The sequence below is a fragment of the Nerophis ophidion genome, linkage group LG09, assembly GCF_033978795.1.
Source record: "Nerophis ophidion isolate RoL-2023_Sa linkage group LG09, RoL_Noph_v1.0, whole genome shotgun sequence".
Lineage (NCBI taxonomy): Eukaryota > Metazoa > Chordata > Actinopteri > Syngnathiformes > Syngnathidae > Nerophis > Nerophis ophidion.
The window spans coordinates 74,842,963-74,855,967 of NC_084619.1; the positions used below are offsets into that span (position 1 = coordinate 74,842,963).

General features: G+C 38.8%; 1 protein-coding gene across 1 annotated transcript; it reads left to right on the plus strand.

The window, feature by feature from the left end:
- The first annotated feature begins 262 nt into the window (after positions 1-262).
- On the plus strand, positions 263-11,366 carry LOC133559727 (catechol O-methyltransferase domain-containing protein 1-like). Its single transcript, XM_061911771.1, has 8 exons — positions 263-367; positions 446-506; positions 565-683; positions 3,271-3,376; positions 8,142-8,260; positions 10,680-10,734; positions 10,817-10,950; positions 11,011-11,366. The coding sequence occupies exons 1-8, from the start codon at positions 323-325 to the stop codon at positions 11,161-11,163; spliced, it is 792 nt and encodes a 263-aa protein (XP_061767755.1). The 5' UTR covers positions 263-322; the 3' UTR covers positions 11,164-11,366.
- The last annotated feature ends 1,639 nt before the right edge of the window (positions 11,367-13,005 follow it).

Sequence of the window (13,005 nt, forward strand, 5' to 3'; positions counted from 1 at the left end):
TATATCACCCAGACCTGTCGTCCCTCAACAAGCGCAATGAAATCATATGAGCATGCCGTCACAGACGGAAACACCTCTTAGGTAACATCATGAGCCAATCACCACGCCCCTACGCCTGCCTGTACCCACCCACTCTGTGTCCTACATAAACCATTGTATGTGAATGCTTCCATTAAAATCTGACGATTGAGGGAAACCCTCATGAAACACTTCTGTAGAGATTAAGTAGTCTTGTGATTTTTCCGACACACACACATATATATATATATATATATATACACACACACACCTTGTTTTGCTTTAATTAGTTGAGAGATATCACATGGTTTGTGTCTGCACTTCTCGTCCCCCAAAGTTCATGTCAAAGGTCAAACAAATATTTGGTTCCACAAGTGCACAGCAGGTTGGAACAACCAGACTAACTTGTTTTCTCTCTCTTCTCCAGGAGAGAATGTCGGCACACTTCAGGTTTCTGCTCTGCCTGGGAATTTATTCCCTGCTAATAGGTGAGGAGCAGAGGACTGTGCGTGTAACCGCGGAGGTAATGAGGGTGTTGTTTGGCAGGTGCAGGAAGGTGTGCTTGCATCGGGAAAAGTCACAGCGACGGGAAGGACGACCCGCTGCTGCAGTATGTGACTAACCACTCGCTGAGGGAACATCCAGTCCTCACCAAACTCAGACTGGTAAATATACATTCCTTAAGTAAAAGTTAAAGTACCAATGATTGCCACACACATACTAGGTGTGGCAAAATTATTCTCTGCATTTGACCCATCACCCTTGATCAACCCCTGGGAGGTGAGGGGAGCAGTGAGCAGCAGCGGTGGCCGCGCCCGGGAATACATATTAGGTGATTTAACCCCAAATTCCAACCCTTGATGCTGAGTGCCAAGCAGGGAGGTCACAATCCCATTTTAATTTTGGCATGCTAGCTTTTTTGCTTATTTTGCAGTTACTTTGACTTATGATACCAGTTAGCATCCTAGCTTTTTTGTTTTTTAGCAAATTTTGTAGGTTCACACACACCCCTGCCGTATTTTACTGCTTGATGGATGCTAACTTTAGCATTTTCAAACACATTTTTCAGCGTAATATATTAGCACTTGATGCACGTTGCGGTTAGCATTTTAGCTCGCTAACATTAGCCAACGTTTTGACCTAATTCAAAGGTATTTCACCAATGCGAACGACATTGTTAGCATGTTAGCATAGTACATTTCTTTAGGTGGTTTCGCTGGTGCTTTTAGTTACCTGGCTATACCTGGCCAGGGTGCTAAGTGTTAGCATTTCAGTTCGCCTTTGGCATTTGCGTAATCACACCAAGTTTTCGCCCTCTATCCATCCATCCATTTTCTACCGCTTATTCCCTTTCGGGGTCGCGGGGGGCGCTGGCGCCTATCTCAGCTACAATCGGGCGGAAGGCAGGGTACACCCTGGACAAGTCGCCACCTCATCGCAGGTTTTCGCCCTCTAATTATTTGAAAAGAAAAATACATCTTGCACGGAATATGTACTGAACTGTGCAATCTACTAATAAATGTTTCGATCAATCAATCAATCAATTGACTGTACTCAATTTGAAGGTGAAAACTACCAAAATGGACCATAGATGATTTGTTTGGCAACCCCTGGTTTAGACCCAAACCAATCATCGTATCCGACATCGATGATTGAGCTTAAAAGAGGCCAGTATGAACATACACTATATTGCCAAAAGTATTTGGCCACTGTCAGGTTTAAACACCAAACTATTACACAAGACAAGAAGAAGGAAACAAGCAGAGACAGAGTTGAATTTCACTCATGGGGAGAGACGTATTGGGCTGTGCACTCCGTTACAATTTCATCCTACGCTCTAAGGTACAGTCCCACGTGCTCCTCTATTTATTCGGGAGGTCCCTAGTTAACATCACTGAGGCTGCTTCTGAAGGGTTCTGAAGGTTAATGCAAGCAGCCCCATAAGACACAATATGTGATTATTCAAAATTCAAACGTGCTGACACTTGTGATTTCGCCCTGTCTCTGTTTTGTCTGCGTTGAGGTACTCGATGTCCGTCTTTGGCTGATGATAATGATAATGAGGTGTCCTAATCATGGTGTATAATGTGCCGCTCTCAGTGATTTCCAGCGTTAAACTGTCATAGAATGCCACCTGTGCAACAAATCCAGTCGTGAAATTCCCCCGCTCCTAAATATTCCAAAGTCAACTTTATTATAAGAAAAGTGAAGAGTTTTGGGAACAACAGCAACTCAGCCACCAAGTGGTAGGCCACGTAAACTGACAAGAGAGGGGTCGGCGGATGCTGAAGCGCATAGTGCAAAGACTTTCTGCACAGTCAGTTGCTACACAGCACCAAACTTCATGTGACCATCTAATTAGCCCACGTGCAGGACGCAGAGAGCTTCGTGGAATGAATTTCCATGGCCGTGCGCCTACATCTAAGCCATACATCACCAAGTCCAATGAAAAGTGTCGGATGCAGTGGTGTAAAGCACGTCATCACTGGACTCTAGAGCAGTGGTGACGCCTTCTCTGGACTGATGAGTCACGCTTTTCCATCTGGCAACCTAATGGACCAGTCTGGGTTTGGAGGTTGCCAAACCCCGGCCCAGTCATACCAAAGACTATAAAAAATGGGACCCATTACCTTCCTGCTTGGCACTCAGCATCAAGGGTTGGAATTGGTGGTTAAATCACCCCGATCATTATTCCTGAGCGCGGCCATTGCTGCTGCTCACTGCTCCCCTCGCCTCCTAGGGGGTGATCAAGGGTGATGGGTCAAATGCAGAGAATAATTTCGCCACACTTCATGTGTGTGTGTGTGTGTGTGTGACAATCATTGGTACTTTAACTTTTTAAGAACGCTACATTTCGGACGGAGTGTGAAATTTGGTGGAGGAGGAATTATGGTGTTAGGTTGTTTTTTTCCAAGAGTTGGCCCTTTAGTTCCGGTGAAAGGAACGTTGAATGCTCCAGGGTACCAAAACCCATCCATCCATTTCCTACCGCTTATTCCCCTTGGGGTCGCTGATGACTATCTCAGCTACAATTGGCTGGAAGGCGGAGTACACCCTGGACAAGTCGCCACCTCATCGCAGGGGTACCAAAACCGTTTGGACAATTCAAGTTGATACACGAAGTAAAGACAGATGGCCAAATACTTTTTAGGCAATATAGTGTGGATTAACTTTAGCAAACCACCAAAGAAAATGGGGGTCAAGACGAGGATAATAACCATTTAATATTTTTACATTCCATTTTAATTTCAGAGAACTCTTGAGGACCCGTGGAGCAGAATGATGGTGGACAGTGAGCAGGCACAGCTCATGGCTAATCTCATGAGACTGATCAACGCCACCAAGGCCATTGAAATTGGTGAGATTACACAAATTGATTGATTGATTGATTAAGTTTATTGACATCTTAAAGAATTAAAACAATGTAATGCTTTAAAATGGCACAAAAGGCCAAAAGGTTTTTTCCCCATTGTGGTCCATCCTGTAAGTGTATTTATCCACACATTATATTCTATTCCATTCTTATTATTTATATTTAAAAAAAATACTTATTACTTATATATATTATTATTTTTTGAATGAATCAAAAACAGTACTATACTCTGTTTGAAAAAGTACCGGTTACCGGGCATGACATCACGTCATGACATTTCCGGTTTTACAAGAAGAGGAGCATGTTCGGCAGCGCACAATCACTGAGTACTTACAAGCAGACACGGTGTGTAGACAGACCAAAGGGGAGAACGGACTCATTTTGGCCTAAAAAGTAAAGATAAAGGTGAAGTTATAACACTGAATGTCCTTCTGCAGTCGGCAGTGTTGTAGCTACTTCTAAATCCATAATACTGGTTTCCATGGCGACAAATAAAGTGAGTTTCTTACAAGTATCATTATCACTGCAGGACGAGGAATAGCTAAACATGCTTCACCACACACCGTTGGAGGATACAATAGCTCACCGGCATCCACTGTAATGATACCAAGTAAAATAGCATATCAAGTCAATACTGATATGATTCAATTTTAGCCTGACAAAATCTTTTTTCCTTTTTTAAAATTTACATTATGTTTATGAATTTAGGAAATACAGCCCTGGACACGAGGACTTTGAATATGACCAATGTATGATCCTGTAACTACTTGGTATCGGATCGATACCTAAATATGTGGTATCATCCAAAACTAATGTAAAGTATCAAACAAGAGAAGAATAAGTGATTATTACATTTGAACAGAAGTGTAGCTAGAACATGTTAAAACTGAAAATAAGCAGATATTAACAGTAAATGAACAAGTAGATTAATATTATTTTTTTTACAGCTTGTCCCTCATAATGTGTAGAAAATGATAGGTGTACAAATGACACAATATGTTATTGCATATGTTAGCAGAATAATTAGGAGCCTTTGTTTGTTTACTTACTAATAAAAGACAAGTTGTCTAGTATGCTCACTATTTTATTTATTTAAGGACAAACTTGCAATAATAAACTTGTTTGATGTACCCTAAGATTTTTTTTGGTTAAAATGAAGCCAATAATGCAATTTTTTTGGAGTCTCTTGTTTAGAAACGTATCGAAAAGTATCAAAAGACATTTTGGTACCAATACCAAAAGATTAGTGTCGAGACAAACATAATTTATATATATATATTTTTTTATTAATCGTACGTATTATTCTTAATCATATTTTTATAATCATATATTCTATATTTTACCGTACATTATTTCTCAATTTATTTATATTTAAGGTCCTTGGCCCATTGCAAAAGGACTCCACAGGAGCCGTTTTGCAATGGGCGAAGAACCCTATTGAAACTGGTGCGTTTTATTATTATTCCGCACCTATGCGCTGTAATTTGACCCCCTTAACATGCTTCAAAACTCACCAAATTTGACACACACGTCGGTATAGCAAACCTTCCCAACATATTAAGCAACCAATCCTCCAAAATGGAAATTGCGCTCTAGCGCCCCCTAGGAAAAAATTACAGACAAAACTGCATGTAACTTCCGTGAGGAATGTCGTACAGACATGAAACAAAAACTGTCACGTAGGTCTAACTTAGACCTACATTTCATAATTCTACCTTCTGGGCAAAAATCAACAGGAAGTTGGAAAAAAACCCTTCAAAACAAAATTTTCGCAAAAAATTACATTTTTGCTACTTTGAGCTGAAATTTAACCCACTTAAAATGCTTCAAAACTCACCAAACTTGGCACACACATCAGGACTGGCAAAAATTGCGATATAATGAAAAAAAAAAAAAAAAATCTAAATTGCGCTCTAGCGCAATTTTTGATCAAAACACAGCAAAAACTGCTTCGAGGAAGAAAACACAGACAAAACTGCTTGTAACTTCCGTTAGGAATGTCGTACAGACATGAAACAAAAACTGTCACGTAGGTCTAACTTAGACCTACATTTCATAATCCTACCTTCTAGGGCAAAAATCAACAGGAAGTTGGAAAAAAAACGTTCAAAACAAAATTTTCGCAAAAAATTCAATTTTTGCCTCTTTGAGCTGAAATTCGACCCACTTAAAATGCTTCAAAACTCAAACTTGGCACACACATCAGGACTGGCAAAAATTGCGATATAATGTAAAAAAAAGAAGAAAAAAAGAAAAAAAACTCAAAATTGCGCTCTAGCGCAATTTTTGATCAAAACACAGCAAAAACTGCTTCGAGGAAGAAAACACAGACAAAACGGCTTGTAACGTCCGTTAGGAATGTCGTACGGACATGAAACAAAAACTGTCACGTAGGTCTAACTTAGACCTACATTTCATAATTCTACCTTCTAGGGCAAAAATCAACAGGAAGTTGGAAAAAAAAAACCTTCAAAACAAAATTTTCTCAAGAAATTCAATTTTTGCCTCTTTGAGCTGAAATTTGACCCACTTAAAATGCTTCAAAACTCACCAAACTTGGCACACACATCAGGACTGGCAAAATTTGCGATATAATGAAAAAAACCCAAAAAAAAAACCTCAAAATTGCGCTCTAGCGCAATTTTTGATCACAACACAGCAAAAACTGCTTCGAGGAAGAAAACAGACAAAACTGCTTGTAACTTCCGTTAGGAATGTCGTACAGACATAAAACAAAAACTGTCACGTAGGTCTAACTTAGACCTACATTTCATAATTCCACCTTCTAGGGCAAAAATCAACAGGAAGTTGGGAAAAAAAAACCCTTCAAAACAAAATTTTTGCAAAAAATTTAATTTTTGCCTCTTTGAGCTGAAATTTGACCCACTTAAAATGCTTCAAAACTCACCAAACTTGGCACACACATCAGGACTGGCAAAAATTGCGATATAATGAAAAAAGAAAAAAAAACTCAAAATTTCGCTCTAGCGCAATTTTTGATCACAACACAGCAAAAACTGCTTCGAGGAAGAAAACACAGACAAAACTGCTTGTAACTTCCGTTAGGAATGTCGTACAGACATGAAACAAAAACTGTCACGTAAGGTCTAACTTAGACCTACATTTCATAATCCTACCTTCTAGGGCAAAAATCAACAGGAAGTTGGAAAAAAAAAAACCTTCAAAACAAAATTTTCGCAAAAAATTCCATTTTTGCCTCTTTGAGCTGAAATTTGACCCACTTAAAATGCTTCAAAACTCACCAAACTTGGCACACACAGGACTGGCAAAAATTGCGATATAATGAAAAAAGAAAAAAGAAAAAAAACTCAAAATTGCGCTCTAGCGCAATTTTTGATCAAAACACAGCAAAAACTGCTTCGAGGAAGAAAACACAGACAAAACTGCTTGTAACTTCCGGTGGGAATGTCGTACAGACATGAAACAAAAACTGTCACGTAAGATCTAACTTAGACCTACATTTCATAATCCTACCTTCTAGGGCAAAAATCAACAGGAAGTTGGAAAAAAAAAACCTTCAAAACAACATTTTCGCAAAAAATTCAATTTTTGCCTCTTTGAGCTGAAATTTGACTCACTTAAAATGCTTCAAAACTCACCAAACTTGGCACACACATCAGGACTAGCAAAAATTGCGATATAATGAAAAAAAAATAAAGAACACAGCAAAAACTGCTTTGAGGAAGAAAACAGACAAAACTGCTTGTAACTTCCGGTGGGAATGCCGGAAAGACATGAAACAAAAACTGTCACGTAGGTCTCACTTAGACCTACATTTTAATTATTGACATCCTTCAGCAAAAATCAACAGGAAGTTAAAAATTACCCCTTCAAAATAAAAGTTTTGTTAACACCCGTCACCTTTTTTCAAAAGTTATATCCTCTGAGCTCGTTTGTCGTTTCGGCTTCAAACTCGCACAGGAGAGAGATTGAACCCTTCTGATTAAAAGTAGAGAACAGAGTTTTGATTACTACTCCGGTTTTGATTTTACGCGCCTTCAAAGAACCCCTGCGCAAAGTTACCTAAAAAATTAAATTTTTGCCTCTTTGAGCTGTAATTTGACCCCTTTAAAATGCTTCAAAGTGCAAGTTAAAGCTCTACTATACAGAGCGAACGCCAATTATCAACAACATCCACAAACGCCGATCTGTAATTTGACACCCTTACCATGCTTTAAAACTCACCAAATTTTACACACACATCAGGACTGGCGAAAATCGCCATCTGATACAAAACCAAAACCTAAAAATCAAAATTGCGCTCTAGCGCCCCCTAGGAAAAAACCCAGACAAAACTGCATGTAACTTCTGTTAGAAATGTCGTAGAGACATGAAATAAAAACCTCTATGTTGGTCTTACTTAGACCAGGGCTTGAGTAGCGGCGGCGGCAGCCAAAGGCGGACCCGACCAACGCTGCTTGCAGCTTTAATATTTGTTATTCTTGTAATTTACATATAATCATTTATATTTATTTATAGTAAGTATACATAATACATTATGTATATATATATTTACATTTAATATACATATATACATATATATATAGCTTTAATATATACAAATACTTATAAATAAATGTAATAAAAACACATTTTAAAAAATGTCCACAGGGTATTATGCACCAAAAATGGTATTGGCCATGCTCGACAATTATTTTCATTTTTTTTTTACATTTGATGTATTATTACATAAATTTTTCCTTAATATATGATATGTTTTACTTTACAGGGATGTACACGGGGTACAACACACTCAGCATGGCTTTGGTCATGCCGGCCGATGGACACGTGGTCGCGTGTGAAACCGAACAGAAATACGTGGACATCGGCACACCATTTTTTAAAGAGGTGAATAGTCCAAAAAAGAAAAGTACATATTTTGTGTTTTCAACAAAGTAGCTGGGGAGAGGAGAGTCTGGGCTTCTCTGCTTAGGCTGCTATAAGTGCGCCTTATAGTCGGAAAAATAAAGTAAGTCGTCTTTTCTACTATTTTGATGACAAGAACAAGAAGGAAACTGTGCAAAAATATGGACAATTCATAGCTGCGCATAAAGATAAAGTAACAGAGAATATATGTGGTCAAATTTAAGTAAATCTAATTGTTGGTGCTGAGATCTGGTTAATATAAGCAGGGGCGTCCAAAGTGCAGCTTGCAGCTGTTTTTTAAAGTGCTGCACCACAGTCTTAAAATATTAGAGGAAAAAGTGGAATAAAAGAGCAAAAAGGTGAAATGTGTTGAAAGAAAAGTTGCAATGTTGACTCCAATAACACAAAGCTGCAGGCGTTTTTGTTTTTTTTTGTCTTTAGCCCTGTTATTTAAAAAAAATAACGCATCATGATCAATGTTTTTAATGACGGACCTATTAAAGGCTCCGATTACATCACATCAAATATTCCACTCCATTTTTGGAGGAAATACTGCATATTTTGTGTGTTTGCCATACAAAACTGGTTTGTTTTTTTAATGACAAAAACGGCATGAAATAAACAAAAAAAAGTAAAAACGTATAATCAACGGACACATCTGAAGTTGATGTAATTTAAGATTTTAGTGTGGAAAGTAAAAACAGCAAAAATTATTTTTTAACACTTTTAGGTCCCTGAGTTTAGAGGGATTTTTTTGTTTTGTTTAAACTTCCTTTGTTAAAAATGAACAAATAATCAACAGAATAAATATATATATGTATATATTCCAAAAAGAAAAGTACATATTTTATTTTTTTAACAAAGTAGCTGGGGAGAGGGGAGTCTGGGCTTCTCTGCTTAAGCTGCTGCACCCGCGACCCGTCTTTGGCTAGGCGGAAGAAGACGGGGTTCCCCACATCTGCGGCCCTCTCCAAGGTTTCTCATAGTCATTCACATCGACGTCCCACTGGGTTGTGAGTTTTTCCTTGCCCTTTTGTGGGCTCTGAACCGAAGATGCCGTCGTGGCTTTTGCAGCCCTTTGAGACACTTGTGATTTAGGGCTATATAAATAAACATTGATTGATTGATCATAGCAAAGATTAATAATCGTTAATTTTTAGGTGTATTTTTTTTTAACTCACTGTATTATTTAATATTTGATATATTTATCCCGTCAACATGAATATAAGTTTTAAAGGGGAACATTATCAGCAGACCTATGTAAGCGTCAATATATACCTTGATGTTGCAGAAAAAAGACCATCTATTTTTTTAACCGATTTCCGAACTCTAAATGGGTGAATTTTGGCAAATTAAACGTGACGTCGCCGAGGTAACACACCCGCCATTTTCATTTTCACATTACAAACACCGGGTCTCAGCTCTGTTATTTTCCATTTTTTCGACAATTTTTTGGAACCTTGGAGACATCATGCCTCGTGGGTGTGTTGTCGGAGGGTGTAACAACACTAACAGGGAGGGATTCAAGTTGCACCACTGGCCCGAAGATGAGAAAGTGTCTGCCGCCAGACCCCCATTGAATGTGCCAGAGTGTCTTCACATTAGACCGGCGATGCTAAGACAGATATGGCACAGAGATGTATGGATAACCTGCAGATGCATTTGCAACGATAGTCAACGAAATCACAAAGGTGAGTTTTGTTGATGTTGACTTATGTGCTAATCAGACATATTTGGTCGCAGCATGACTGCCAGCTAATCGATGCTAACATGCTCCGCTAATCGATGCTAACATGCTATTTACGCTAGCTGCATGTACATTTTAAACTAGATACCCACATTTAATGCGAAACAAACACTTACCAATCGACAGATTTAAGTTGCTCCAGTGTCACGAGATGCGAAAGTCCTGATCGTTTGGTCCGCACATTTTACCGGCGATGCTAATAAGGCAGCCATGCTATGGGTCACTTCATTAGGTACACCCACGCTATGGGCTAATAGCGTCAATAGCTATTCGCTCAATAGCTTCAATTTCTTCTTCAATTTCGTTTTCGCTATCTGCCTCCATACTCCAACCATCTGTTTCAATACATGCGTAATCTGTTGAATCGCTTAAGTCGCTGAAATCCGAGCTAATGTCGCTATATCTTGCTGTGGTAACCGCCATGTTGTTTGTATTGGCAGCCCTGTATGACGTCACAGGGAAATGGACAGTGGTTTCGAAGACAGCGAAAATAAGGCACTTTAAAGCTTTATTCAGGGATATTCCGGGAAGTGTAAAATTTGGAAAAAAAACTTCAAAAAATACAACAAGCCACTGGGAACTGATTTTTATTGGTTTTAACCCTTTTGAAATTGTGCTAATGTTCCCCTTTAAGTGTGTGAACAATGTCCACAGGCCGGCGTGGAGAATAAGATAGAAGTACGACTCCAACTGGCAATGACTACGCTAAGTACACCGTTTTTTTTGGCTCTCTGACCAACTCTTCACCTGTTTAAATTATTTTAATCTCCCATTTGTTTTTGCTTTTTTAGATGAGCTGTTAACAGCGGGAGAGAACGGGACCTATGATTTCGTCTTCATCGACGCCGACAAGGCCAGCTATGATGGATATTATGAAAAGTCCTTAGAGCTCGTCCGCAAAGGAGGCATCATCGCTATTGATAACGTAGGTGACGCGACTCCCTAGGAAAATATAAGCTTATAAGTGCCTTTTTTTTTTGTAAAGGTGCTGTGGAGTGGCAAGGTTGTGGATCCGGCGCCGGATGACATGACTTCCAGGACTCTGGACGCTCTCAATAAGAAGCTGCACCCGGACCAGAGGATCGATCTGAGCATGGTCACTGTGGGGGATGGGCTGACCATCGCCATCAAACGATAAAACGGAACATAATCTCCAATTAAGGCATTAACGGTGCTGATTGTTTTACCACGTTTTCAAGCAAAGTTTTACAAAAATGCACAAAACCAGTGAAGTTGTCACGTTGTGTAAATGGTAAATAAAAACATAATGCAATGATTTGCAAATCCTTTTCAACTTATATTCAATTAACAGACGGCAAATACAAGATATTTAACATTGAACTGGTGGACTTTGTTATTTTCTGCAATTATTAGCTCATTTGGAATTTGATACCTGCGATGGCACAAGTGGCAAGAAAGACTGAGAAAGTTGAGGAATTACTCAATGTGATAGTTATTTAAACATACCGTATTTCCTTGAATTGCCGCCGGGGCGCTAATTATTTTAAAACTTCTTCTCACTCCGGCGCTTACCAAAGGCATGCGGTAAATTTAGGCCTGCACTTATAAATTTGAGTGTGATGTAAGGATACCATCATGAAAAGCACATTTAATTAAAAAAACGTTATGGTCTTACCTGTACTTATAAATGAAGTCCATGCACAGCGCCTTCTGATCAAAAGCATCGATAACTTGTTTATAGAAGTTTTCCTTATCTTTCTTCAGTTTCTAAAAGTCTCTGCGTCTCGATGGAGATCTTCCTTTATTACCTCCTACTTCGATTGAAAGTCCAGTTTAGAAAACTGTTTTATTTTAGATATGTAATCCTCCATGTTAAAAGTGCAAGCGAGAGGAAAAAATAAACGATGGCTGCTCACTCTTGCTGCTTGTTGTCACTTCTTCTGCAGCCGAGTAGTCGCAAGAAGGATCACTAGCGCCCTCTACCACCAGGAGGCGGGAGTCATTTAATGACTCATATTTGACACACGCAGCTACGGTATATTGATAAAACATAGCTGCTTACTGTTCCTGTTAGCATATTCAATAGCTTGGACCTTAAATCCTACTGAATAGCTCTTAATCTTCTTCCCTTTATGCGATTTCAAATGATTGAAATCAGCCTCCTCCATTTTGAAAATGATGACAGGTGAAGTGTCACTCGTGACGTGACGAGTTTGACCCGGCGGAAATTTTAGGCATATGCTAATTATTTGGCAAAAAGAGTTTGACCCGGTGGAAATTCTAAACATGCGCTAATAAAAATAATATTTTGCGAAATGAGTTTGACCCGGCAGTAATTCTAGTCAGGCGCATACTATATACTCGGCGGCAATTCAAGGAAATACGGTAACTCCTAAACCAAACATGCAAAATGTCTAATAATGCCTGAAAAAATGTATCTTTCTGAGTTTTACTGAAACATGAGCTTTTGTAAGGTTTGCCAACACAAAAGAATTGTTTTTTTTTTTACTAAATATGACAAGAAAATGCATACTGATTTTGAAGGTGAAAACTACCAAAATGGCCACCACATGCTTGGATTTGTTTGGGAACCCCTGGTTTGGACCCATACCAACATATTTAAGGTTAGCCCTCCAATACTGCACCTTACCTCCTAAAACTACTGTACATTTTAGTAGTACATGCTATTGTATTGTTTATATACACCATATCTAACCGTTTTAAAAGGCATGTTACATATTAAAATTGGGCTGCTCAAATTAAGAGACTATCTGAGATGCAAGTGTTCTGAGGTGAGCGCCGTCACAGAACCAGTTAAACTTGACAGTTGAGGTACTGGTGTATAAAAATGTGGCTGTGTGAAATTAATTAGCATGCTGTAGCGTTTGTTTTAAGGACATAATTCACCTCACCTGTTTACTCGACTTTGTCATTATTCACTGCTATAGTGCACATAATGTTCTTGTTTACCATTCATAAATGCAGTTAAGATTAATTCGGTGTAGGTCCTTTAAAGTGT